This window comes from Eucalyptus grandis, chromosome 8 (genome assembly GCF_016545825.1).
Source record: "Eucalyptus grandis isolate ANBG69807.140 chromosome 8, ASM1654582v1, whole genome shotgun sequence".
Lineage (NCBI taxonomy): Eukaryota > Viridiplantae > Streptophyta > Magnoliopsida > Myrtales > Myrtaceae > Eucalyptus > Eucalyptus grandis.
In genome coordinates this window covers 41,114,776-41,142,538 of record NC_052619.1, presented here as the reverse complement: position 1 = coordinate 41,142,538, position 27,763 = coordinate 41,114,776, and the positions used below count along the sequence as shown (strand labels likewise).

At 38.0% G+C, this 27,763-nt stretch overlaps 2 protein-coding genes and 1 long non-coding RNA gene across 3 annotated transcripts; all 3 read left to right on the top strand.

Moving 5' to 3' along the window:
- Positions 1–1,439: 1,439 nt before the first annotated feature.
- On the top strand, positions 1,440–3,643 carry LOC120286591. The gene is made up of 2 exons (XR_005545229.1): positions 1,440–1,983; positions 2,890–3,643. It is a non-coding gene; the product is annotated as an uncharacterized LOC120286591 (long non-coding RNA).
- Positions 3,644–7,363: 3,720 nt separating this feature from the next.
- On the top strand, positions 7,364–24,100 carry LOC104414443. Its single transcript, XM_010025564.3, is given in 27 exon segments — positions 7,364–7,479; positions 7,880–8,088; positions 17,664–17,881; positions 18,452–18,557; positions 18,683–18,784; positions 18,988–19,047; positions 19,159–19,237; positions 19,422–19,569; positions 19,846–19,969; positions 20,329–20,509; positions 20,796–20,824; positions 20,932–21,028; positions 21,031–21,079; positions 21,407–21,509; positions 21,646–21,741; positions 21,840–21,895; positions 21,990–22,113; positions 22,265–22,306; positions 22,308–22,328; positions 22,466–22,525; positions 22,615–22,776; positions 22,858–22,931; positions 23,022–23,115; positions 23,221–23,357; positions 23,436–23,516; positions 23,602–23,707; positions 23,842–24,100. Coding segments are annotated over 26 exon segments (2,595 nt in total). The 5' UTR covers positions 7,364–7,479; positions 7,880–7,914; the 3' UTR covers positions 23,914–24,100.
- Positions 24,101–24,323: 223 nt separating this feature from the next.
- On the top strand, positions 24,324–26,403 carry LOC104414442 (pentatricopeptide repeat-containing protein At4g11690). The gene has a single exon (XM_010025563.3). It carries the CDS (start codon positions 24,702–24,704, stop codon positions 26,034–26,036), a length of 1,335 nt encoding a protein of 444 aa, XP_010023865.2. The 5' UTR covers positions 24,324–24,701; the 3' UTR covers positions 26,037–26,403.
- Positions 26,404–27,763: the final 1,360 nt, after the last annotated feature.

The window sequence follows — 27,763 nt, the reverse complement described above, 5'->3', positions numbered from 1 at the left end:
TTAAAGTGTATATTTTGGAAGTTTTAACATTTATATGTCCACCCATGCCACATTTTGGCAATTTGGGGTGTTTGGACCTCGCCATTTGTGACTATAGTTCAAAATCAAATGATGCAACATCGAATCTACAAAATTGGATTTGGATTGGCTAATTGAAAACAACAATCCATCATATGTCATGGATAGAGCATAATTATTTTTGAATATTTTGGGGAACTAGTCAAAAAATATATTTTTTGGGATAAATTTGGAGAATTTTTAGGAATTAATCTTTCGATTTTTTACTTTTGTTTGGCGCCGCTCGGAGGGGGGTGTTGGGGGAGGGCGCTTACAATAGAAGTTAGGCTGATGGGGAATGCATTGTGTGGTATCTATGTGACAGTCTGATTTTCCATTCTGTTTTCAATGGAATAAATCAGACTGTTCATCGATGTGTCTATAGTGCTTATCTCTACAGTTCGATCACTCATGATATAACTAGACTAGTTGGGGAAGTCAATAAGGGATTTTAATGCAACAGGCTTGAGAATTCGATCAGGAATCGACTACTCGACCATGTTAGTCTGCAAAGGTCATTGCGACACAGTCAAAAATCTATAGAAGACCGGAAATAGGTCGATTCGATTGAGATATATAATTAGGTATGGGTGATTCCACCAAATTACAAAATTCTCGTCGATCGGTACTAAATCGATTTTTCTGTCGTTTTGGTACTCTGTATCCGTAATTGAAATCTCGAGATTTTTCACGACAACCGAAAGTCGCCAATGAGTCGAAGATGTACATAGTGGCTCGAAAATAATCGACCACGAGTCCATTGCACCGAAAATTCCTAAAAAGAACTTTCATGTGTCACAATTAATCCTTGGATATTGTTGCATCTTTTCAAAATTTATTGATGATGGGAATTGTTTGTGAAAAATGTAAGAGCGGCAAATTAAAAGAATAACGGAAAAGCTATATTTTAAATAGGTTTTTGGGCCTTTAAGGTGGAACATTTAGAGAATGAATTATAAGGACTTAAATGGGGAATTGTCCTTATTAACCAAGATGGTGAAAATGATAAAATGGAAATGGAAAAGTTATGGGAATTAGCTGCAAATTCGGATGCCTGCACATTACGAGAGATTCCACCACCATTTGCATCTCATTTGGGCAAGATAAGGATGCGTAAAGTGTGTGGGCCACTTGAAAGTGATGTGGTTTAAAATTTCCATGGAAAAAGTACCTCAAGACTTGGAAATTTGAGAGAGAGAGGGGCCCTCCATGAACTGTTTTTCTTTTCCTCTCACCCCCCATCCGTGCATCTTCTTTCCCTAGACACCGTGCGACACTCCTTTCTTTTTCTTTCCTTTCTTTTCTTTCCTTTCCCTTTTCACAGCCACAAAAAGCCTTGTCTTCTTCTTCTTTACACTAGGATATTCGGCCTCCCTATTTCCCCTTAGACGACAAACCAACAACAAGAAAACAGAGGAAGGCGTGGTCTTGACGTTACAAATTTTCTAGACCCATAGAAGCTTCGACCCAACTACCTCCATGCTTCGTTTTTCTTGGTTGTGGCCTTTATTTGAGGACGAACCATTGTCACCAACAAGCTCTGAGTCCTCCAAAATTGCATAACTCCTGCTTTTGTACCAAAACTGAACAGCTCCTTCCACAATTGTCCCCGCCAACCAACAACCCATCCTTCTACGGTTTCAGCTCACCATCCTCACCGGAGGCAGCCCCCAATTCGCTGTTGCTGCTGTCTCGCTGTTAGGACTCCTCCCTCGCCGGTGCAACCCCCCGTTCGAGCAAAACACTCGCCGCCTCGCCTCCAAGAAACCCCGCTGTTCCTGCTCGGTCCGACTCAGCTGAGGAATCGGCTTCTCAGCAGTAGGCCGAGAGCCTCGCCGACCTGAGAAGAGCCATCTTGAGGTATCCCAGCACCTCTTGGAGTGGAGACCTCATCACCGGCACAAGAAATGCGTGGTTTTAGCGTTGGTGAGTTGTTTTCCTAAAACTAGAATAGGGGCTATGTACCTCTATTGAGGAGTTGAAATTAGCTAAGAAAGGTTTAGATGAGATTAAATATAGTTTAGTGTTAGTTTAGAAAGGTTATATTAGCCATAGAATGGCTTAGTTTTCGTTTACATAACAAGATCAACACTGTAGAAGACAATTTGGCTAAGAACAGAAACTGTGCTCCATAATTGATTGCTAGACGTGTGCAGTTTGTTATTTTTGTAGACAGAGATGTGTTGCGATTTTGAAGTGAATTTATTCTAAGGAAATGTTTTAGACACCTTTAATTATAACATATAATTTTCTCAGGATTTTTAGGAATTAAAAAGAATACGATTTTAGCTCCGTTAGCTATAAATAGAAAGTCGGACTGCACTGTAAATCCTGACCTGTAAGGATTTTACGGGTCTTTGCGGATCCTTAGGGTTCGAATTTTCATATGGTTTCTTCACAAAAGTTATTCATTATATCTTCTAATTTAACATACTCAAATTTCAAATTAAACGGACCTATTTCGGACCCCGATTTAAGCTGATTTCGGAAAACAGACTCGCTGGAAAAGGAACCGGTTTTGGTGCTGGGTTGAGGGAATTACTAGGCCGAATCCAGAGGGATCTGGGCCTCAGTGTCTTTATGAAAATTATTTTTTTACATGTTCTTTGTCACATGTCCAAGTTTGAGAATTTTTCGAATTCATCTAAGTTGATTTCTGGTGCTAAATTCTGAAGTGCGCAAATAGGTAGTTTTACCGGTTAAAATAGCTAGTAACGTGTGATTGGTTTTGATGACATATTTGTTGGAAATTTGCTTATTTGGTGATATGGCTGATATACACAACTAATTGTTGGATGATGAAATGGAACAAAATTACATATGCTACTTGAGAATCCGTCACAAGCCTTTGGGGCCGGACGATGCTCCTTCGGGAATGCCCCAAGTCAACGGATGCCGGTCGTAGTGGATGCCGGACCGATACTCCTAATCGGAATGCCGTCTGAGTATAGACATTGCCATGCTCGACGATGCAAGACGATGCCCGGTTATGCCAGAAGACTGTTATTTATTGCATTAACTATGGCCCGTATGCTTACATTGATATTTATGTCTTTGCATATACTCATGTTAAGGTATTCATATGATGTGTGAACTCGATACTGTTATGTATGATTTGATTGACACTAACATACAGGAAAATGTTGATATTTTAAAAGTTGAGAAACGTGACTAGGTTGCATGTAGAGTGTACCCTTCTCCTACTCGGGATTTAGGGGATTAACTCGCTGAGATGTAATCTCACCCCGTTGTGGGCTAAAATATTTCAAGTCCTTAGATGGAGGATTTTCAAGAGGAGTACGGGGAGTCGAAGGAAGTGAAAGTTAGGTCTTAGTTTAGTTTCTGTCAGGAGTCGATGGGTCTTCCATCTAGTTTGGACACTGGGTGACAACTTACGCTTTTGTTATCGATAAGTCTGACGGGATCGCCTAGGACCCTGTTCCCATGGACGAGGAGTTCGGAGCATAGATAGCCTAGAAGCTCTCCTTTTTGAAACAGATCCTTGTCATGCTAGACTTTTATGTGTGTAAACACTCTTGTAAAAATATGTATGTTTAGTGTAAATATAATCCTATATTTGCTATCCTATCTCTGTGTTGTTTGGAGGTTATTATTACGTTTCCGTTTATGAAATAAAATGATTGGGTCAGCAACCATTCCTGGGAGGTTGCAAACTTTCATCGACCATGGCGGGATGTGCATGCGCTCGAGGTTCGGGTCGTTACAATCTAGCAAGATTTTGATCACATGAAAAAGGGGAAACGTTGAAATCTCCCAAAATGAGTATACGAAGGTTGAGATTTCCATTATATGCAAAGGTACTTGGGTTCAAGATTTGCTCTAACACCTATTATGTCTAACAAAGAGATATACAAGGAATTTAGATAGGAGGGACTGACCATAGACTACTACAATTAATTTGGACCAACGGTATTAGCAAGCATAATTTTATCAGCTGGCTCGTTTGTGGAGTTATGCTACTGATAAAAATAGCCATATCACGGTGGTTGTCTTCAATAGATATTAAGTATAACTTTTGTATGACCGATATAAAAGACAGAAAATCACTTATTCTTTTATTGCACTTGGACAAGTAGTGCATGGTGTAATGTTTTGGCACAAAATGGAATTTGGCGTTTTGCAAGAATTTGGAACTTAGAACTTCAAATGGATGATTGAGGCCACCAAGGGCATCACTAAGGATAAAAACTTGGAGGCAAGACTCCTCAAGTTGTTTTTCTTAGCTACTATCTATTGCTGGATGGAACAATCGAAAACGGTTTCAAAACAAGTTAATTGAGCCTCGTTCTCTGTTGGCTAGGATGCGAAAGGTTGTAAGAGGTAGGGTGTCATCCTACCAATAATGTAGGGCTTCCTGAGCAAATGTTTGATTAGCTACTATATGAAAGTTTCCTTCCTCTATATTCTCCCATAATTAGTCTCTTTGAAAGTTAGGGGATTCCTCTAAGCTTTTATACCTAATATGATTAATGATATTCATATATTTACAACCAAAAAAAAAAAAGGTTGAGATTTCCAACAACAAAAATGTTTTTAATTAGTACAGAAAACTAAAAGATGCAAAGGGCAAATGAATGCTCACAAGTGCTTATGAGATATGCATTACTTTTCAGAGTTTCTTTTTGCTTTTCCTATGATTGAGGGGCACTGCTACGGCAGGTCGAATGTACGGTACAATTGCAAACAGGTAGCGCAAAGAGAGAAATAACAATCTGAATTTCAATCAAGTTATTAAAACATTTCTTGAGTTTGTGCCAGTAATAGAAGCCTCCAAATAAATTTCCAGTTTAAGTTTTTTTTCATAGTTTTAGTATATTCCCTAAAAAATAATTGTCTATTTTGCATACAAATATGATGCATATAAGAGATGGATTATACACTAGAGAGAAAAGATGAGAGTTAGGGTTCTTCTCCATGAGTTTACTGGGCGAGTTCTTCTTTTCTGGTAGATAGCATTTGTTTTGGGCATAATCTAGGCTGAGAAACATTGGATCAATTTGAACGAGTGTAAACTCTATATAGCGAATTTATTGGTGAGACACTCATCTGATGGAATAGGTACCAACATTCAGATGAAATCACGGTGTCCTTTTCTTCGTCCATTTCACTAGTAATTTTTCTGTTCTATAATTATACTTGAATTGCAACTCTATTTGCTTTCGGCATTATCTAGACAATACAATCACATCTATTTATTTGTTTTGAATAATTTGGCAACTCGTTCTATCATAGTTATCATTGATAGATTATAAATGGACACGCATATCTCTTTACATCAACGTCTACTACCTTCTCCGATTCAAATTATAGCTTGTAGCAAGTTCCAAATTGTGGAATCAGGAATGCACTTGGCTAACAAAAGCCAAACAAATGTTGTACATTTGTCTTGATTTTTTTATTAACTCTTACGGTTCCCATCCTTTCTATACTTTTGCAACTCCACGCTATGAATTGAAATTGTTAATTTTATGATGATATTACTAAAGATTAATGCATATGAATTCAGTAAATGAGCCTTTTGAAAGAGTCGTATAACATATATCACGTAAAAGAAATTTCTTAAATGTTTATCAATGCATGTTTAAAGGATTGTAATCTATGACTATTCATTCTGTTGTTAGTCGTCAAAATATGATAGAAAAAGGTCATTTATCAAAAGTCGCATTTATATGGATAGTGTATGCTCTATTTTTTTTCTAAAATTGAAATATGGTCACATTTTGCATATGTTGTAAATATAGACAAGCGAATCGGATAAAATTAGTCAGGAAGAAGGAAAGGGAATTGGACATCGGATTTAGTGGTTCGATAAAAACCAAGCAATACACTAGAGATTACAATCACTCAAGCACCCAAACACTCACTCAGTATTTCCCAGCCCTCTATTACACCCAATAACTCAAACAGTGTTTAGCCTTTCACAATTCCTAGTGAATTCTCACTCGAGGAATTATACTAACTCTACTCGCAAGAATTTATCTGGCTAAATCACTTATGTATAATTACAATGAGAAAAACTCTCATGAGAAGAACTCCCTCTTCTCTTGAACACCGAATGGAACTTGGCGCACTTCTTGTCTTCAAATGCGCTCTTCTTTTATAGAAGAAACAAGACAGAAAAATGGACTCAATAAATGGCAACAATGGCGCTTGCAAAACAAATCTCAGTAGCAACGACGGCGCCCTCCATTTTTCATGGCATGCATGGATGTGCATGCATTAATGAGGGGAGGAAGACTATAGCCGTTCTTACATAGGGCCCTTCCTCTCTTCAATTATTTATTGAATTAATATTCTGAAAAACCCCAAACTGGTATACCTGTAACAAATTTATTTAAAACTAATTTTTTAACCATGAAACCCTAAACTATTACACCCATGACAAAATTACCCCAACTGATTATAAAAACTTTAAACCGGTACACTTGTGATAAATTTACCACAAATTAATTTATTTGACCGCCAAAAATCCCAAACTAATATATTTGTGATAAATTTGTCAAATGTGTACTAGTTTAAAGTTTTTTGTGGTCAAAAAATTAGTTTTTGGTAAATTTATTAGAGGTATATTAATTTGGGATTTTTAGAATATTAACCCTTATTTATTTTCCTTTGGTCCACCATCGCAACTTTTCCAAGATGAAAAAAAAATTCTTTGCCAAGAATTTTGCACTTCACTTTCGGCTACAAGGTGTGGCCAACAAGAAAGGGCCCCTCTTCATTTATTGAGAAGCTAGTGAAAGTCTTTCTTTTGAAACTGAAGAGCGTGCGCATATTTACTTCAATAATTTTAGCTTCATGAGGGTCAAACACGCAAATTCTTTCTGCTGCTTTCCTTGTCTCCATTCTTCCTTCTCCCTTTTGCCTGCAGAGCATTTAATGTAGAGAGTCCGGCCAGCGTACAAAAAGGCGGATGATCACAACAGTCCAACTTGGACTTTTTATTGAGACAAACTCGCACGCTTTAATTTTTTATATTTATTCAATAATCTCATACTCAAAATATATTTTAACAGTTTATGTAGAGTTGTGCATGAGAACAAAATATTATGAGGGCACACCTCTTCATCTAAGAGATCTACTAAGTCAAATAGTTCAAAAAATTTCTGGTGCACTGATAATTTCTATGTTATAGCACACTTGTTCGCATATTTTACATCGGTGTCAGGTTGAATTGGGTAAGGTAAGATCAAGAATCTCTCTCTCTCTCTCTCTCTCTCTCTCTCTCTCTATAAAATTGTTCATCTTCCTATCTTTGCAATTGACAGATTGTGTATAAGAGAGAGAGAGAGAGAGAGAGTATAAGAATGAGAGCTGCCATTGGGGAGTGATAGAACCAGTAGTAGGAGATATTTGAGGGAATGCAAGCACCAGCCTATTCTCTTGCAACACCCTTTTAAGGTAACGTTTTCGTCTTCTTCTAATCTCTCTCTCTCTCTCTCTCTCTCTCTCTTACTCTTTCTCTCTCTCTGGGGACAATGTTTTCTGGGAACGTGCCTAGAATGTAGAGAATTCTGGCGCATTCTTCTTCTCTACTGGAAGTTCTTGAATTCATGTCCCCAGAAAGAAAGAAAATCTACTGGAAGTTCTTGCATAATTCTCCTCTTCGCGCCCTCCCTATGCATTGCGTATTCCTTTCCAAAAAATCATCCATCTTCTTGTTTTGCCTCACGTTCCACTTCCATGCGTTTTCACGAGTGCCCCTAATCACTGCAGAAAATTTTTCAACTTAACCCCAGACGAGAGGTTGCATTGGCATTCATTAAATTGTCTCTTTTCCTCCTTTTTCTTTGGAATCAAGATTAGGGTATCTATTGAGAAAAGATTCGGAAGAAGATGAAAGTTGGAGTGATTGGGGGTGGCATGAGCGGGCTCGTGGCAGCCTACGAGGCAGCGAGGGGAGGAGCGAAGGTGGTAGTGTATGAGAAGGAGGATTACTTGGGCGGCCATGCCAAGACCGTCTCAGTCAACGGTGTCGACCTGGACCTTGGCTTCATGGTCTTCAATCGTGTGAGTCTGCAACTCTCCGTTTCCGTTGATCTCTTTTACATTTTGTCCACCATTATCTCCACTGCATTTTCCTCCTTTTTTTTTTTTTTTTTTTTTGAGTCCTCTCTGCTCAGAGCAAAACATAGATCTAGTTGTACATGTCAGGAGCCAAACATCTGGTGACAGATAGAGTGACTTCTTCGTTATTATTCAAATCGCCCTTGCTCGTCCTCTTTTCCCTATAGTGAGAGATAGAGCAACTTTCTAAGTTGGGGTTTCAGGAGATGCGCAGGCAAGTAAAAAAGGTAACTTTCTAAACGTGCCATGGGCGGGTTTAGAAAGTCACAGTGCCTTTCTGGATGTGCATACGTTTAATTTCAATCTTCTTCTTTTTTTTTCGTGGCATATATATTCCGCATCATTTTTCTCTAATCTTAAATACAAGTTGGGCTGATTTTGCAAGTATACTCTCTGTTTGCCATATATCGGAAAACTTTTCTAAAGACCGGAGCGCCATAAGACAAACATTGACGGTTTTCATGAGACATATGCTGCTGTCCGACAGTTTCCTTACCATTTATTTCCATTTTAATGCTAGCGTAGTGGTAAGAAGAAACATATGATTGGTGGTCTTCCTTTTTTTTTTTTTGGCTCAATTATCTTTAGAACAATGCAAATTCCAATATCCACAAACATACGATTCCAAAAGGCATCTGGAATCTTAATAGATGATGAATTTGTTCACTGAAAGAACCCTCTCTTGTCGTCTCTAGTCGAAAGGTCGAGTTCACGTCGAGAAAGATAACAAATGGCATGGTGGAAGGAATCTTCTATGGTTGCAAATTGATTTAAGAAGAGATTAACATCCTTTCTATATGTAAATTATACTGTCACTTCCCAACTACCACATTTGAATATTGATAGAAGTCACAAGACATTACATATGCCAACTGAGGATAAGGGTTTTCTTTTGGTCCAAGAGCCGTTCCGAAAGCAATTTAAAAATTGGAATAGAGGGGATTGTAATATGGAACTATTTTTTTGGTTTTATAAGAAGAAACATAGTGAAAGAAAAGGGCTTCCGCAGGAGAGCTGGGGGTGGTCCACCCCTGCAACGTCAGCCAAAAAAAAAAAATAGAGGCTCTGAAAATGATTGGGTCGCATTTTAGTTCTTGGATTTTTTTATTCAAGTATTTAATTTTGAAAAGAATTGCAAATGATGATGATGTCTAAAACAAGAACATTTTTGTTTCAAGTGACTTGTGCACGTACGTGTTGTCCTAAGTATCAGTAGTTATTTTGTTGATTAGACTAGCCAATCTATTATGCGAAAATCTCGCTTATTGAAATATCAAATTATATTAAGTTTTCCTATTTATGTATGCTTGTGTTATGAGAATAATCTCAGTAAGTGAATTTGTGCATTTGCATGATTATTATCAATTCAAGGGAGATTGGCACGTTTAACTAGGGACAATGAGGTGATCTAAGAGTTTCAAATACTTCGTTGTCAGTATGCAAATGTTCAAATGATTATTTGAACATGCTGTGCTCGTTTGAATATATATAGTGTGTTGTTCATGAACCCGACTTTCTAGCTACTTCAGAAATTTAATTGTAAAATGTAATTCAATATATAAAAAACTAAGACGTATATTCATTATTCGTGGCATATATATTCCCCATCTTTTTTCTCCAATCTTAAATACCAGATGAGCTAATTTTGTGAGTATACTCTCCATTTGCCGTGTATTGGAAAAAAATTTCCAAGGACCGAGGCACCATAAGATAGATATTAATGGTTTTCGTGAGAGTTATGCTGCTATCCATTAGTCTCCATACCATGTATTTCCATTTTAATGCTAGCATAGTGGTAAGAAGAAACATATGATTGATGGTCTTCCTTCTCTTGTTCAGTTATCTCTAGAACAGCACAAATTTAAATATTCGCAAACATACAATTCCAAAAGGCATCTGGAATTTTAATAGGTGATGAATTTGTTCACTGAAAGAACTTTCTCTTGTCCTCTCTGGTCGAATGGTCGAGTTCGCGTCAAGAAAGTTGACAAACGGCATGATCGAAGGAATCTTCCGTGGTTGCAAACTGATTTAAGAAGAAGTCAACGTCCATTTTATATGTAAATCATACTATCATTTTCACACTACCACATTTGAATATTCATACAAGTGACAAGACGTTACATATGTCAACTAAGGAAAAGGGTTTTTTTTTTTTTTGGTCCGAGAGCCGTTTCAAGAGCAATTTAAAAATTGGAATAATACATTACTTCTACTTGAAGGGGGGGCGGGGGGGGGGGGCGCGGGGGTTGGTTTGGCACCCCTGCAACGTCAGCCAAAAAAAAAAAAAAAAAAACTAGAGGCTCTGAAAAATGATTGGGTCTCATTTTAGTTCTTCGAGTTTTTTAATTCAAATATTTAATTTTGAAAACACTTGCAAATGATGATGATATTTATAAAAAAAAAAAAGGAACTTTTTGTTTCAAGTAACATGTGTACGTACGTGCCATTCTAAGCATCAGTAATTATTTTGTTGATTACACTAGCCAATCTATTTACACGAGGATCTCGTTTGTGGAAACATCAAATTATATTAAGTTTTCCTATTTAGGTATACTTATGCTATGAGGATAATCTCGATCAGTGTATTTGTGCATTTTGTGCATTTGCATGATTATTATCAATTCAAGGGAGATAGGCACGTTTAACTAGGGATGATGAGGTGATTTAAGAGTTCCAGATACTTCGTTGTTAGTATGAAAATGTTCAAATGATTATTTGAACATGTGTTGCTCATATATAGTGTTGTTCTTGAACCCGACTTTCTAACTACCTTAGAAAATTAATCGTCAAATGTTATCCAATGATTAAAAAACTAAGACGTAAATAGATTATTTGTGGCATATATATATTCCTCATCTTTTTTCTTAAATCTTAAATACAAGATGGGTTGATTTCGTACGTATACTCTCCATTTGCTGTGTATTGGAAAACTTTTTCTAAAGACCGGAGCACCATAAGGTAGATATTAATGATTTTCGTGAGAGACATAATGCTGTCTGTAGTCTCCATACCATTTATTTCCATTTTAATACTAGTGTAGTGGTGAGAAGAAACATATGATTGATGGTCTTCCTTCTTTTGTTCAGTTATCTCTAGAACCATGCAAATTTCTATATCAGCAAAAATGTAATTCCGAAAGGCATCCGGAATCTTAATAAGTGATGAATTTGTTCATTGAAAGAACTCCCTCTTGTCCTCTCTCGTCGAACGGTCAAGTTCACATGGAGAAAGATGAGCAAGACCACATTGGAAGGAATCTTCTATGGTTGTGAATTGATTTTAGAAGAGGTTAATGTCCTTTCTATATGTAAATCATACTATCACTTCCAAGCTACAAATTTGAATATTGATACAAGTCACAAGACGTTACTTATGCCAACTAAGGATGTGGGTTTTCTTTTGGTTCAAGAGCCATTCCAAGAGCAATTTAAAAATTGAAACAATATATTACTTTTACTTTAAAAAAAAAAAAAAAAAACCTATTGGCTTTAGAAGTTCAATCAAACAAACTCTAATCGTAGATTTAGTACGAGAATAGAGTGGAATTGATTGTGATATGGAACTATTTTTTGGTCATATAAGAAGAAACATAGGATTGAAAGACCAATCTAACACGAATGAGAACTCTAGGCTCAACTAGTTCCACCCACCAGCGATCATTCAATAAACTTAGGTTGGAGTCACGAGAAACCTGCATGAAAACCCACTATTTTTTTTTTTAGGTAGATATCGGTAATAATTTCTCACCACTTGCACTTTGGACCTAGAGCGTAGGAGTGGACCTCGATCGCGGCCTTGGTAGTTCCCTAGGCTTGCCAATCCGGCACGGTTTAGAACAGGAAGAAAGCAGTTTCTTGTCTAGTTAGATTTGTTTTATTCTTTAGTGAGATTTCTTTATGTTTATAGTTATACTATAAAGAAAGGAGTTACATGACTAAAGCAACGTGCATGACCATACTTAATCGGCCCATCATTTTCCAACTTAGAATAAAAATAAATAGATCTGGCCTTAGTTGGTTGGGCTTCATAACAATTGCCCGTCCAGTTCTTTTCCAACCCATGAGTTTGGGGCTGAGCTGGAAAATGTCTTGGCGCAAAGAGTCCGAATTTTCTCATTGAGGAAACAAGCAATCTAAACGTGTTGCGCAAGTAGAAACTTAAGGAGTTGAAAATTTCTTTCTTTCTACTTACAATGATCAATACTATTGTATCCATAGATTGAATTTGTTTATGACTTTGTTGGTAACACTCTAATTCTATTTTTTTGTTCCTAGGAACAAAAAGAGAACAGAACCCCCATTAATAAATTTTTTGTTCCCGAGAACAAAAATCCATTTTTTTACTCTTGAGAATAGATTTGAAACAAAATCAAAAAATGGAAAAAGGTTGCTTCTTGCTTCCGAAAACAATTCCTAAAATCAAATATAATTTTTTTTTCTCTTTCCTTTTTTTTCTCTTTCCTTTGCTTCTTCTCCCTTTTGGTTGGTCGCCAACCTTGACCATGGTTGGCAACCAACCAAACAAGGCCCGGCAACGTTGAGCCATGGCGAGGCTCGTCAAGGTTGCCGACCTGATGACATTGAGCCATGGCAAGGCTCATCGGCCCAAGCTCAGCCACTGACGAGGCTCAGCCTCGTTAGGCCATTGTGAGGCTTAGCCTTGCCTAGGGCGAGGCCAAGCCTCATTGTGACTAGGCAAGCCTCCACGCAAGCTCGTCACACCTTGTCTTGGCCTAGCAAGGCTCTAGTGAGTTCGCTAGACCTTGCCCAACTAGTGACCGGCCATTATCTTGCCTAGCGACCGACCACAAAGAAGGAGGAGGAAAAAAAGAAAAGGAAAATTAAAAATAAGAAAAATATAATAAAAGTATTAAAAATTAAAAGAAACAAAAAAAATTAAGAATCCCACCAAATACATTTATATCCCGAGAATATAAATTTTGAACAATTATCAAACGCTTTCAAAATTTAAAAATTGTTCTTGAGAACAGAATAAAAAAGAAAAATCATTTTTAGAAAAAAATTATTTATAGGAACATAATGATTATTAAACGCGCCCTTATTGTCATGTCTAATAATATCAATGATGAATATGTTGTTCATCAGTTTTTAACCCCAGGACATTGCACATCACCCAAAAATTCATTGGCCACTTAAATGTCTTTGAGTAGCTATAACCTAAGTAGCATCACACGCGACATGTGACACGACACGCCGACACGCCGACACATCATTTCTCAAAAAACAGAGAATTCAGACACATTGTATATTAAATATATATATTTATATATACATAATAAATTATCATTTTTATAATTATTTCAATCAAATTAATTTTATTCAAATTCACAAATAAATAAATAATAAAAATGCCTTGAATGAATTTACACTAAAAGCATTAATTTACCATTTATTAATATCATTCATTGTTTCAATTTGACAAATTCAACTATATTCCAATAATTCATAAAATTTGGTAAAAAAACAAGCAATCGACGTTCCGGACTCACATATTAGATATGTTGGAAGAGAGGAAAAAAAAACTTGAGTGAATTGTGTATCATGAAAAGTGGGATTCAAAAGAAAAGAGAATACTAGGTCTTTCTTCTTTCTCGATTTATTATTTTTATTATTGTGTTTTATTTTTTCAAATATATACATTTTGACATCTCATTTATTAAAAATTTTTAAAATTGACATCGATATCATAATCACGTATCAAAACTCGTATATTGGAATTTCGACTCAAGTGTCGGAGAGTGTCGGAAAAGTTGACCAGGTGTCGAATTTTCCAACACCCATTGACCAAGTGTCGAAGAATGTCCAAGAGTGTCGAAGAGTGTCAGACACAACACGAAAGCTCTTAGAGAGTGTCGGTACTTCATAGGCTATAACCATTGAATCTTGTCTGGAAGTATAAATTGAATAAAAATACCACTAATAAGCTTCGCACATCATTGGTAACGAGAGTTGAAGCCATTGATATGTTATTTTGTCACTTTGAGATCATGGTTCTAACCTATGTAGCACGGACATGGCGACATGGACACGCGATATGACACGACACGACACGCGACACGTCATTTTTCAAAAAGTAGAGAATTTCGACACGTTCCGACACGTTAAATATTAAATAATTTATTTCTTTTTAATTAATTTAATTTAAATTCACAAATAAATAAATAAATAAGTAAAGAGTTTACAATGAATTTATACTAATAATATTAATAAATCTTACACTTTTTTTTTATTTCATTATCCCAAATTTATATTTATTTTTCGAAATCCCCCTCCCCCAAATTTACTTTTATTTTTTAATCTCATTTATTTATTTTTCTGATTAAAAAAATTCCCCACTCTCTTCTTTTCCTTATCCATTTCCCCCACTTCCAAATTTATTTTCCTTTCCCTCCCCAGTCCCCACCACCGTCCATTCCCCCACCCAAATTTATTTATTTTTCCTTTCCCTCCCACGATCGTCCATTTCCCCCATTTGTCCATCACTTTCCCTCCCCCAAAATAGATATCCATAGACTCCCATTTTTTTTAATTACTTTTGAGTTTCTCAGAAACCCTAGCTCCTTTACTCCTCCTCCTCGCCGCTCGCGACCCTTCCTCTTCTCCTCCTCCCTCCTTGCCGCCGCCGCACGACCTCCTTCCTCGCTGGTCGCCGCTCCGCCGCACGCATGACCCCCTTCCTCGCCGCTCGCCGCTTGCCGCTCCTCGCCGCTCGCCACTCGCCGCTCCTCGCCGCACGCACAACCCCCTTCCTCGCCGCTTGCCGCTCGCCGCTCCTCTCCGCACGCACGACCCCTTCCTCGTCGCTCGCCGCCGTACGAACGCCTTCCTCTCCTCTTCCTCTCACCTTTGGTCCTTTCTCCCTCACAGGGCCGGCCTCGCCTCGCCCTAAGCTCGGCCGTCTCTCGCCGTCGCTCGTGGTCTGCTCCCTCCTGGACACGCGTGTCGAAACGTGTCGGGAAAAGGTTGACCACGTGTCGAAAAATCGGACACGCGTTGACCGCATGTCCAAGCGTGTCGAGGTGTCCGACACGCTCCGACACGTGTCGGACACGATACGCGAGCACGGACAGCGTGTCCGTGCTTCATAGGTTCTAACTAGTAGAAGTCAGGAATAATACTACGAAAAACCCCAAAATGATATACCTATGACAAATTTATCCCAATTTAATTTTTTGACCACCAAAAACCCTAAACCAGTACGCCTATAACAAATTTACCCCAAATGATCACAAGAAAACCCTTAACTGGTACACTTGTGATAAATTTACCCCAAACTAATTTTTTTACCACCAAAAACTCCCAAAATTGGTAAATTTGTAATAAATATACCCTCTATTAAATTAGATTAATATCATAAAAAAATTATATTGTGATAAACAAAGAGTAAAATCTCAAATTATTATACCAGTTAATTATCACGTGTCAGTCAACTTAGTAATTTGATAGCAAAATTGAACAAGAACTAATAGAGAGTAAATTTGTCAAAAGTATACCAGTTTAGAGTAATTTGTCAAAGGTGTCTTGGTTTGGGATTTTTGTGGTCAAAAAATAAGTTTGGAGTAAATTTGTCATAAGTATACCAGTTTTGGTTTTTTGTGGTATTAATCCTAGAAGTTATTTGTTAATTAGACTAGCAAACCTATTTACATGAGGATCTTGCTTAATAAAAAGTCAAATTATATTACCACTCACCTGGGTGGCGTTGCTGGCGGCGAGCTTCTCCCCCTAACGCAAGGGGAGGAGTTCGATTCCCGAGCGTCGCAGGGTGACTTACCCGGTGGCACGTGTGTGGTGGCTAGCACGTGTTGCCCCCAGGGTTTACCCCCCGTTACCCCAGGCCTTTCAGGCTGTCCGTGTTGGTACGGTGCACAGGTTCCCTGAGTCACCCAAAAAAAAAAAAAGTCAAATTATATTAAGTTTACCTATTTAGGTATCCTTATATTACGAGGATAGTCACAAATAGAGCCAATATTGATTAAAAAAATGGAAATGAAAAAATTCACCAAAATATGAAAAAGAGTTAATTTTTCACAAGCATGATCAAATGTCGAACATATTTATATTTAGATCATATCTAAATATTAGCAAAACATAAGCACATAAAGAAGGAAAAAAAAAAAAAGAAGAAGAAAGAAACTTCTTGCTATTCTACTCCTACTATGAAGAAAGTAATTAATATCAATTGTAGATTTAATCTTATATCAAGTGGATCAAAACTTTAAAATATGTTTAAAACTTTCCTTTGAAAAAATTTGATCGAGTCTAAAGGTGCAAATAAATTTTCTACCTCATATTTAAAATATGCATAATATAATGATGTTTAACTTTAAAAACCTATGAACTTATTCCCGAAAAACACCCACAGTGTCAAAATCCATTAGATAATAAGATTGAATTTTAAATTTCAACTTTAAAATTAAGTTCCCTTCAAACTATTTGATAAAAAAAAAATGGGCAATTAATTATATTTTCATAAGCCATTATATCTAGAAACTTCTAACCTTCTATGTAACTTTTCTGATTAGAAATATGAGATCATATATCAAATTTAACAACCTCCTCCTCTAGGCAAGGTGATAATAGGATGCATGAAATTGTTTGGTTTAATTTGACATTTATATTGTAAAAATAATAATATAAGAGAGATGATAAAAATAAAAGCAGTTTTGTGGGTTAACCTGATAAAGAAGGAAATAACAAATTGAAGAGAGAGAGGAGGTATTTTGGTCAATTAATTGGGAAAAAAAGAGTATCTTAGCCAAAATAGGAGTAGAAATAGCACCACCTTTCTTACTCTGTTGATAGTTATACTATAGAGAAAGGTGTTACATGATTAAAGCAACATGCATCACCGTACTCAAACTGAATATAGACATAAAGATAGAAAGGTTCGATCAATTTGTAATTAAGAATAAAAATACATAGATCTGATCTTGGTCGGGCTGCATTACGATGGCCTGTCTAGTTCTTTTCCCGCCCAGAGTTTGGCACTTGGCCGAAAAATGTGTTGGCCTGGACAATCCGATTTCGATCGCTGAGGAAACAAGCAACCTCAGTGTGTTGCGTATGTAGACACTTAGGGAGTTGAAAACTTCTTTCTTTCTACTTACAGTGATAAGTACTATTTTATGCATGGATAGAATTTGTTTATTATCATGTATACTATCAATGATGAATATGCTATTGATCGGCTTTTTACCCTCAAGACATGGCACATCGCCGAAAAAGTTGCCAGCCATAGAAATGTCTGTGAGTACGTTTAACCATCGAATCTTGTATAAGCGTATAAATTGATTTAATATGCCACAAATGCGCAGCGAATGTCATCAGTAACAAGAGTTGAAGCTATTGATATTTTATTCTATCACTTTGAGATCATGGTTCTTTGGCATCTCATAAAAGTGATTTTCTTCAAAAAGAATATAATTTTCTTTATAAAGAATCATTAGTCTTGAGCAACTTCTAATGCTAATGCGAATTAAGGGTCTTCTGCAGGTTACATACCCTAATATGATGGAGTTGTTTGAGAGTCTTGGAGTGGAAATGGAGATATCGGATATGTCAATCTCAGTCAGCTTAGACGAAGGCCAAGGCTATGAATGGGGAAGTAGAAATGGTCTTTTGAGTTTGTTTGCCCAAAAGACAAATTTGTTGAATCCTTACTTCTGGCAAATGCTCAGGGAAGTCATCAAATTTAAGGAGGATGTCCTTAGGTAAATCAAGTCTTTTTAGTGCTCAATATTGGAAGGTTATTGTATTTCTGTCTCTAGTTCCTTGAACTAATTGCAGCTCAGAACAATGATAGTGATCAGAATCATTTATGCCAAAGATTTCCCGCTAATCTTTTTTTGCAATCTTGCCAATGAACTTTCCAGTATTAGTAGGAATTATCATTAATGAAGTGTCATTTCCAGCTGACTTTGATCACGGTTGATATCAGTGAAGAGAGTGATTTCTTGAAGCCTAAGTTTTCGGCAATATGCTACACTGTTGACATGAGATTTTAAACTGTCTGAGCAATGATAATGTCATTTTTCGAAAGGAAACTCTGGGACATTTTTTGCATTTTATAGCAGGTAATATGATCAAATATCAAATTTTGTCTCGAAATGTTGAATATTCATTTTGAAGGTAGCATTGTCCTACGTGACATTGCAAGGTGACAAGTTGGGCCTAGTGCATTATAAAGTATAAGCCAATCTTCAAGTTCTCGCATCCTTTTTGTATGCACGACCTGACAATCATCGTCATTCACTCTGTTTGATGCCTGTTTATTTTTGCAGTTACCTAGAAGGACTTGAGAGCAATCCGGATATCGATCGCAGTGAAACTTTGGGACAGTTTATCAAGTCACGGGGTTACTCTGAATTATTTCAAAAGGCTTACCTTGTGAGATTGTTGAATCACTGCACTCTGTCATAGCCTTGATCTTTTGTTCATAACAAAATCTGTCCTTTGCTTGTTTGGAGAATGTAGATCTATGGCACTTACCAATTAATTTTATATTCCTATAGATCCCAATTTGTGGTTCAATCTGGTCTTGCCCTTCGGAAGGAGTCATGAGCTTTTCAGCCTTCTCAGTTCTGTCCTTTTGCCGCAATCATCATCTGCTTCAGGTAGTTCATGTGGCTCTAGGTTACTGATTGATTGGAAATGATAAAACTGTGTTTCGCCATTTCAGCTGTCCTACCAATAAATTCTCTGCTGCTTAAGTTGGTGGCATTTCATATCAATGAGTCAATCGCCAAATCTTTCCTTCCACCTCTATCGATCAGTCCTCATAACACTCTTTGTTTAACTTTACTTGCTTTCTTTGCAGGTTTTTGGCCGCCCTCAGTGGCTTACTCTCCGAAGACGCTCACATTCTTATGTCAATAAGGTAATGATGATTAGGACATTCAATAGTTCAAAATGGAAAACTCGATATGCTTGGTCGTAATTTTCTCTCTGGAAACCCTACAAATTGAACTGTAAATATTTTTGAATTCAGGTCAGAGATGTGCTCGAGAGTAAAGGGTGCGAAATAAGATCAAGTTGTGAAGTGCGATTTATCTCCACTAGTGATGAGGGTAAGTACTTGCGATTTAAGTCTCATCTTTTTTGGCATTGTTTTGTCACATGACATGAAACTAGAGCGAACAATATGGACATGACAAACAAATTGTCACAGTAGGTATATTCACGAATCATCAGGTAAATCTACTTTTTTTTATCCATATAGTCCGCAATTGGTAACAGAAATTGATTGAACAGGATGCATTGTCTTAACTGGAGATGGTTCTGAAGAAGTATATGACAAGTGTATCGTAGCCGTCCATGCACCGGATGCTCTGAGAATGTTGGGGGACCAAGCAACTTATGATGAGACAAGAGTACTTGGTGCATTCAAATATGCCTACAGGTATAATTGGTTGGCCTGTAGCTTGCACTTTCTCGGATAATGTTTTGACAACTAGTGTCTGCAAACCTACTGCTGGACAACCAATTGTCTACAAAGGCAAAGTTGGTCGATGCAGTATGGAACAAAATGTTCACGGTGATGTCGTTGTCCATTACATTTGCTTTAAGCCTTCTGCTCGGGGGAAGTAAAATTAAAATTTCAAGAATGGCAATCTTCTTTTTGCTTTCTATATCTGCTGCGGAAAGCAAAACCATTGATATATCTTTCTATTGGCAGTGATATTTATCTTCATCATGACAAAACTTTCATGCCCAAAAACTCAGCAGCGTGGAGTGCGTGGAATGTTTTGGGATGTGCTGAAAATAAAGTCTGCTTGACATACTGGCTCAATGTGCTTCAGGTGTGGCAAATGCGTTTCGCTCATTTTATGTCTAGTTCAGCTGTGCCCTTCAGGATGCGTTATTCTGCAATGCATGCTACATGAATGCATGCTACATGCTATAACTCATGCTGCATATTGCCTTAAATGAAAAAAAGTGAAACTGACAGTTGTCATGGAGTACATAAACCAATTTATCGGGTAGGTCGATATGCATATAAGTTGTTAACGACTGCTAAAATTTTAGCAGCATGGCGAGGTGCATTCCACAACATGTTGACCATTTCCAGTGTTTGAGCCTCTAGAACTCCCTTTCTGTTCTGACCAGTTTCAGCGTGACCGATACTCTTTTAATTAATTTGGTCCGTATATATTTGCAGAACCTGGATCAGAAGGATTTTCCGTTTCTCGTGACTCTCAATCCTTCACATGAACCGGAACACACATTGCTTAAGTGGTGCACTGGCAGTCCAATTCCATCTGTTGCTGCATCGAAAGCTTTGCTTCAGCTACATGAGATCCAAGGAAAAAGAGGAATTTGGTTCTGCGGAGCATACCAGGGTGAGCCTGTTAAAGTTTCTATGCACCAGTGATTGTTATACCTCAGCTTTTTAGCAATGCTGAGAGTAGTATATTCCTACGCATGTAATAAAGAATATTCTTACGAGGTTCTTGCTATCTTTCTTGAAACTTAATTTGAAGAGGAAGGTCCTCACTTGGGCCAAATTGATGAGATGGTCTTTGCTAATAAGGTTGCTGTCATTCAAATCTATTGGTATGGACTCAGGTCTCCAGGGACCATAGTTGTATGTTTTATGACTAACTTGAGCACTTATTCTTCTTTCAGGATATGGATTCCATGAGGATGGATTGAAGGTATAGACTCTCTCTCTCTCTCTCTCTCTCTCTCTCTCTCTCTCTCTCTCTCTCTCTCTGTGAGTAAGTTGCATATGCTAATTTTAACTTAGGGGACTTCTTTGCAGGGAGGCATGGCTGCTGCACATGGAGTGATAGGACAAAGTCATTTTCTTCTTGATAACCCTCAACATATGGTTCCTTCACTCAAGGAAATTGGGGCACGCTTTTTGTTACTGGATTTCTCAGACGTTATATTTCTACAGGCTTGATAACGTGAGTATATTAGTACTTATCATGATAACTATTGGCTTGTAGAGTACATAGTTCCTTGTCTTTTCTCTGCAGATCTTCAGAAGTGTTTTAAGTGTCGTTGCTTTGATACAGCGTCATAGTCAACATCTTCTCATCTGTAGATCCTCAGAAGTGTTAAGTGTCATTGTGGTCCACTCCCGCATTTTCATTAATATCTTAGAACAGAATTTGCGAATTTACTTGTCAACAAAATGATATTCGGAAATGCAGAATGTTCTTAATGACTTACTGCTTAGAGGAACATTTTTGAGAATCAGGTAGCAATAATTATGCTTTCGGGATTGGCAGTTTATTAGAGGAAGGAGGCACGATGTTTACCTTTGAGGGAACCACAAAAAGATGTCCTCTAACAGTTACTTTGAGGATCCATAGTCCAGAGTTTTACTGGAAGGTATTGTCTCAACTTACACGCGACTTCGGCCCACTTTGGATTAGACTATTTAGGACTCTTGTACAAACAAGGCCTAGTTTATGCTTTTTCGTGCTGAGACCTTTTGTGTCCTAATAAAGAATTTTTGGCTTTTCAGGTCATGACTCAAGCCGATCTAGGCCTGGCAGATGCATACATAAATGGTGATTTTTCTTGTGTAGACAAAAATAAAGGTCTTCTAAATCTTTTTCAGGTTATTTTCTTCATCAAACAGACTTCGTTTTATAAATGCCGTATCCTTCTATACATACCAAATGCTTAATCACTTGTCAACATTATGGCAAGTCACAGATTCTCATAGCGAACAGAGATTCCGATATTACCATGTCGAAATTGAGTAAGAGAAGGTACTCAATACTTTACTAGTTGGAACTAGATGTTTTTGACTTTTTATGTTATTATTAAATATACTAAACTAGTGTATGCAACTATTTGATTAAGGGGTTGGTGGACACCGATGTTATCAACAGCTGGTATTGCTTCGGCTAAGTACTTCTTCAAGCATATTTTGAGGCAAAACACTTTAACTCAAGCTCGCAGGAACATCTCCCAACATTATGATCTGGTAAAAACTTTATTCCAAATCTTTTTCTCAAGAGAATAGAATGAACCAGAATACATTGTCAGTCTCTCAACATTGATGTGTATCAAAAGCAAAAATGTGCTTGAACGTACGGTATTCTGTAACTCTGATTTCCATTTTGTCGTGTTTGCAGAGTAATGAACTTTTTTCACTGTTCTTGGATGAGACCATGACATAACTCCTGCGCGGTATTCGAGGTCAGTAGCCACAACCCCGTTATGAAATTTTGCTGCTGAATACGTGATATAGAAGCAAGAGTAAATACAAATCCACATATGAAAGTCCAGTGCCTCAAAATAATGATGCATTGTTGTGCTGTCAAAAAATTCGATAGATGGCTGGTGAAGACCTAAAGGCAGCACAGATGAGAAAAATCTCTCTTTTGATTAAAAAGGTATGTTTTACTTGCTGTTAGTTTGGGGATGCTTGACAGGTTAACCTTCGACTGTTCAGTGACTAACGCTTTCCCTAGAAAAATTGTAGGCGAGAATTGAAAAGACACATGAAGTTCTTGAAATCGGCTGCGGTTGGGGAAGCTTGGCCATTGAAGTTGTTAGGCAAACCGGATGCAAATACACTGGCATCACTTTGTCGAAAGAGCAATTGAAGTATGCCAAATCAAGAGTGAAAGAAGCAGGGCTTCAGGTACCCAATCTACCAGCATTTTGTACTTGACAACTTAATTCAAAAGTCCGAGAGATAATGTATGTAATTTTTTCATTGCAGGACAGCATCAAATTCATTCTTTGTGATTATCGCCAATTGCCAAGTGCCTACAAATATGACAGGATCATTTCCTGGTGAGTTTCTCGCCATTTTGTCTATTTGTAATCTGGTTAAACAGACCAAAAAGATGCTTAAAAGACTCTCTTAATGGAATGAATTCACAGCGAGATGATAGAAGCAGTCGGCCACGAATACATGGAGGAGTTCTTCAGCTGTTGCGAATCGGTGCTAGCCAAAGACGGACTTCTTGTTCTACAGGCATGTGACATACAATGGATTTACGGCTTGAATTATTGTTTCAAAAGTAAAAGACGTGCTTATTTTTCACACTTTTCTGTTAAATGGCACGTCAAATTTCACTAGTTCACTTCCATACCCGATGAACGGTACGAGGAATACAGGCAAAGTTCAGACTTCATAAAAGAATATATCTTTCCCGGGTGCTGCGTGCCTTCCTTAAGCAGGATAACATCAGCTATGGCCTCTGCGTCTCGACTCAGGTACAATTGCATAACATCAAGTCCACAAATTTCTGTCTTCTTCACTTCATCTATTCACTGAAAGATCTTCCACCACAGTGTGGAGCATGTGGACAACATAGGAATCCATTTTTACCAAACACTTCGATGTTGGAGGAAGAACTTCATGGAGAAACAAAGGTGACAAGCTATATGATGCTGCAATGACTTTGGTATAATTTCTCCTGGTTTTGTGGTCATTCGTGACCCCTTTCTCCTTTTGTAGGAAAATATTAGCTCTGGGATTCAATGAAAAGTTCATAAGGACATGGGAGTACTACTTTGACTATTGTGCAGCTGGTTTTAAGTCTCACACGCTCGGAAATTATCAGGTAATTCCTTCGTTTACATAGCACTACTTCCACTCTCGTCAAGTTGAAAATAACGCAGGTGCAGATTACAATACACTTTTTCTTTTGGTGCCTCTTCTACAAAGTGTAATTTTTTTATGAACTCCGAAATGCAGATTGTGTTTTCACGTCCAGGCAATGAAGCTGCTTTCACCGATCTGTATGCGAGTTCCCCGACGTCAAATTGACATTTAAGTTGCGATGTGACTAAGCACGACCCATTTAAGCCAGTTCACATCTAATTCCCTCAGGGCCACTCAGCCCTTGGTTTCTGAAATTTTTCTTGCTTCTCTCAGTATGCAAACTTCTTTGGTTGTGAACACCATGTTCAAACATGCAAAATAAATCGGGTTAGAGAACAATTATTTTTTTACAGTCCAGAATGATGTTCAAATTGGTGCAGTTATTGATTCAGACAAAGAATTAGCCAAAATCCTTCTCCTGCGAGTAAGTTATAAATCGACTGCTTTCCAATTAGTTTGCACAAACATGAGACCATGCGAGTTGAGAGAGAGAGAGAGAGAGAGAGAGACTAATTCAGACAGTTTTGATTGCAAACGTGATGTCTGCATCGGATGAACGAGATGAGATTGCCTGCCGGCCGGGACAGTATTTTCCTCGATCTGATTGATGACATTCTTAACATGGGTTGGTAACTTCATTTCAATAGCACGAGTTCAACTGTTCATGGATCAAGTAGTTGTCACCGCGCTAATGAAAGATGCCCAAACTCTTAGTCAGAGGCAACTTGAATGACAATTGGCAAATGAGCCTGCCAACATGTATAAAGGGGAAAGACAGGGAGAGAAGAGACCCGCCCAGCTCTCCCTGTTGCCCAACAATGGTGGAAACCCCGCCACTCCACGCCTTCTCATTGATCACATCTCCCAACCCAACGAGAACTTAGTTTAATTCAATCCTTCTTGCCCTTTTGCAATCTCCATCAACGGAGCGAGCCCATGATTTTTTGACCCAAATGGCGAAAAATGGCCTCGTTCCCTACCCGAGCGCCTTCAACACTCTGCTGAGTTCTCTCGTTCGGTCGGGCTCGTTCGACGAGGCATGGCGTCTGTTCAGTGATTCCAGGGCCAAAGTCGGTGTCGTCGACGAGCGGAGCCTCGGGATCATTGTGAAGGGCTGCTGCGAAGCCGGTCGCTTGGACCGGGGTTTCAAGATTTTCGCTCAGTTGAAGGAGATGAACTGGTCTCCAGTGGCTTACGTGTACACGGCCTTGATCGACGGCTATTGCAAACACGGCGACGTCGAAAGGGGGGGAGAATTGTTCTCCGAGATGAGCGAGTTGGGTTTAGTCGCCAAACGCAACACCTACAGAGTTTTGATTGATGGGTATTTGAGAAAAGGCATGAAGGAAGATGGTCTGGAGCTGTACCGAAAGATGAAGCTGAGCGGGGTTGTTCCGAGTGTACATACTTGCAATCTCATGATCAATGTGCTTTGCAAGGGAGGTGATGTGAACGGAGCCTTCGAACTGTTTGATGAAATGGGCGAGCGAGGGATCGCGTATAGTGTTGTCACATTCAACACTCTCATTCAGGGGCTGTGTCGTGACTCGAGGGTTTGGGAAGCCGAGAGGTTGGTGGACTTGATGAAAAGGAGTGGTATTAATCCAGACGTGATCACCTATAACACGCTCATACACGGATTTTGTAATTGTGGGAAGTCGGATAAAGCTTTCACCTTATTTGATCAACTGAAGTCAAATGGTCATTCCCCATCCTTGGTGACATACAACACTTTAATTGCAGGATCTGCTAGAGCCAAGAATTTGCCTGCAGTGACTGATTTGGTGAAGGAGATGGAGGAGAGAGGCATTGCTCCTTCGAAAGTGACCTATACTATTCTAATAGATGCCTTTGCACGATCAGACGACATGGAGAAAGCATCTGACATCTATGCATCCATGCAGAAGGCTGGATTCATTCCTGATTTGCACACCTATGGTGTCTTAGTACACGGGTTGTGCATTACTGGTAATATGAAGGAAGCATCAAAGTTGTTCAAGTTGATTCGTAATGGATGCGTAGAGCCCAATGATGTGATATACAACACAATGATCCATGGATACTGCATGGAGGGCAGCTCGTATAGGGCCCTGAGTCTGCTTACAGAAATGGGCAAGAAAGGAATGGTTCCTAACTTCGGCAGCTACAGTCGTACTATTGAGGTTCTTTGCAAGGATCAGAAGTGGGAAGAGGCAGAGGATTTACTGAATGCCATGGTGAAGCTAGGTTTGAAACCGTCTGTTTCTCTTCATAATGTGATTGCAAAGGCAAAGAGTGGCACAAGTTAGGGTGGCAAAACTCATCTATGTACATTATGGAGCTCTTTTGTGGAAGAAAGCCAATTTCTATACATCAACCAAACGGCATTAGTTCATAGAGTCACTTGGCGGTAATTGACCAGTGCCAATGGGCAAGTATCGACCCTTGCATCTGTAAGATGTAACTTGCATCTTGGCGTGTTTTCACCTAATCATATGTCTACCATCACATTGGTTGGGTATCAAGTTGTGCATAATTTTGTTAATGCTTAGGCTTTGCAGTTTTAAGATTTGAATATCGACTGTTTTGTCGTGATTTTACTTCCTATAACTACTGTGTTGATCTTTGATTGCTGTTATTGACCCAACACAAAAGGTCATCCTTTGTTGTTGAGAAGTGAGGCACATATATCTCTTCATTATGTGACGAGAAAACAGCATCGAACAATGACCCAACACTCAAGCTGCAGCATCATTCTTGATATTTGAATGTGTTTTTTACTGGGATGATGAATCGTTTGTTTCAAAGTCCGTTCATAGATTTGTGGGATGAAAATATTCCATGTGCAGAACTTCTAATTCCTGGAGGAGCTACCTTTTGAAAACCGATCAAAATGGCGACCCCAATGGTGTCTGTCACATTCAGTGACGTCGCAGGTGCCCAACGCTACGAGAGCAAAGAGGACTGGAAGCGAATCGTTCATAATTTGAAAATAGGAGAGAACAAAGGACAAGGAGGACAGACAAAGAACAGAGCCATCACTGAAGGAATTGCAGCATCTTTTGAGAGAGAGAGAGAGAGATGGCAATGGACTTAAAGATTTGTAAAATGGAAGGCCCATTTCCAAGTTTAAAATGAAAGAGGAAGGGAAGTAGGAACTGATTCTTCAGAGAATGGAATTCTAATTCCTATATTTTTAATGTTTGGAGAGAAATCAAAATGTGGAATTGGATTCCACATGAAATTAAGATTCCTAAAAATGTGGAATTGGATTACCTAACAATAGTTAGTATTGATATGCCAATTCCACATGTCTAACACCATGAAGTTATCAGAAAACTCGACTCTATCACAATCACCATCCCCATTCCCTAATCGTTGCCACCGACCACCACTTACCAATCAACACAGCCATCGATTGCCTTTCCCTGGTTGCTACTGTCGATTGCAAATGAAGAGTGTTGTTTATTTGAAATGGGAATCTCTTTGAAGATTCTTTATGATGAACAACGAGGAATCTCATTAATGTTCATGAGCAAACAATAGAATTTGCTCGGATTCCATCCTTGGAATCTAGTCAAACCATGTTCACATAATCACAAATGGTAATGATAATAGTTAAAAATTACTAATTGTAATTTAGCATAATAAAACGATTAATATCAATCAAACACATATTTAATGTTAATTTTATTATTTGTTAACTAAAAATTTACATTTTGAAGAAAAAATATATTGTAATATAGGTTTAAAATAGATAATTACTCATATTTAACTAAATTTGACAATAATTAATATTCTTTAAACCCCAAACAGGTACACTCACAACAAATTTACATATAACAAGTTTTTGACTACCAAATACCCAAAACTAGTATATCCATGACAATATTTATCTTCTATTAAATTTTATTATCAAATTTGTGAATTGGATTATACATCGGTTTAGGATTTTAGCTTTCATTTATCACATGATTTTTCATGTTATTAATCAAATTTAACGAAAACTAATAGAATTTATTACAAATGTACTAAT

Bases quoted from the DNA above. Each gene is read 5' to 3' on its own strand.
- LOC104414442 (XM_010025563.3), top strand. From the start codon at position 24,702: ATGGCGAAAAATGGCCTCGTTCCCTACCCGAGCGCCTTCAACACTCTG.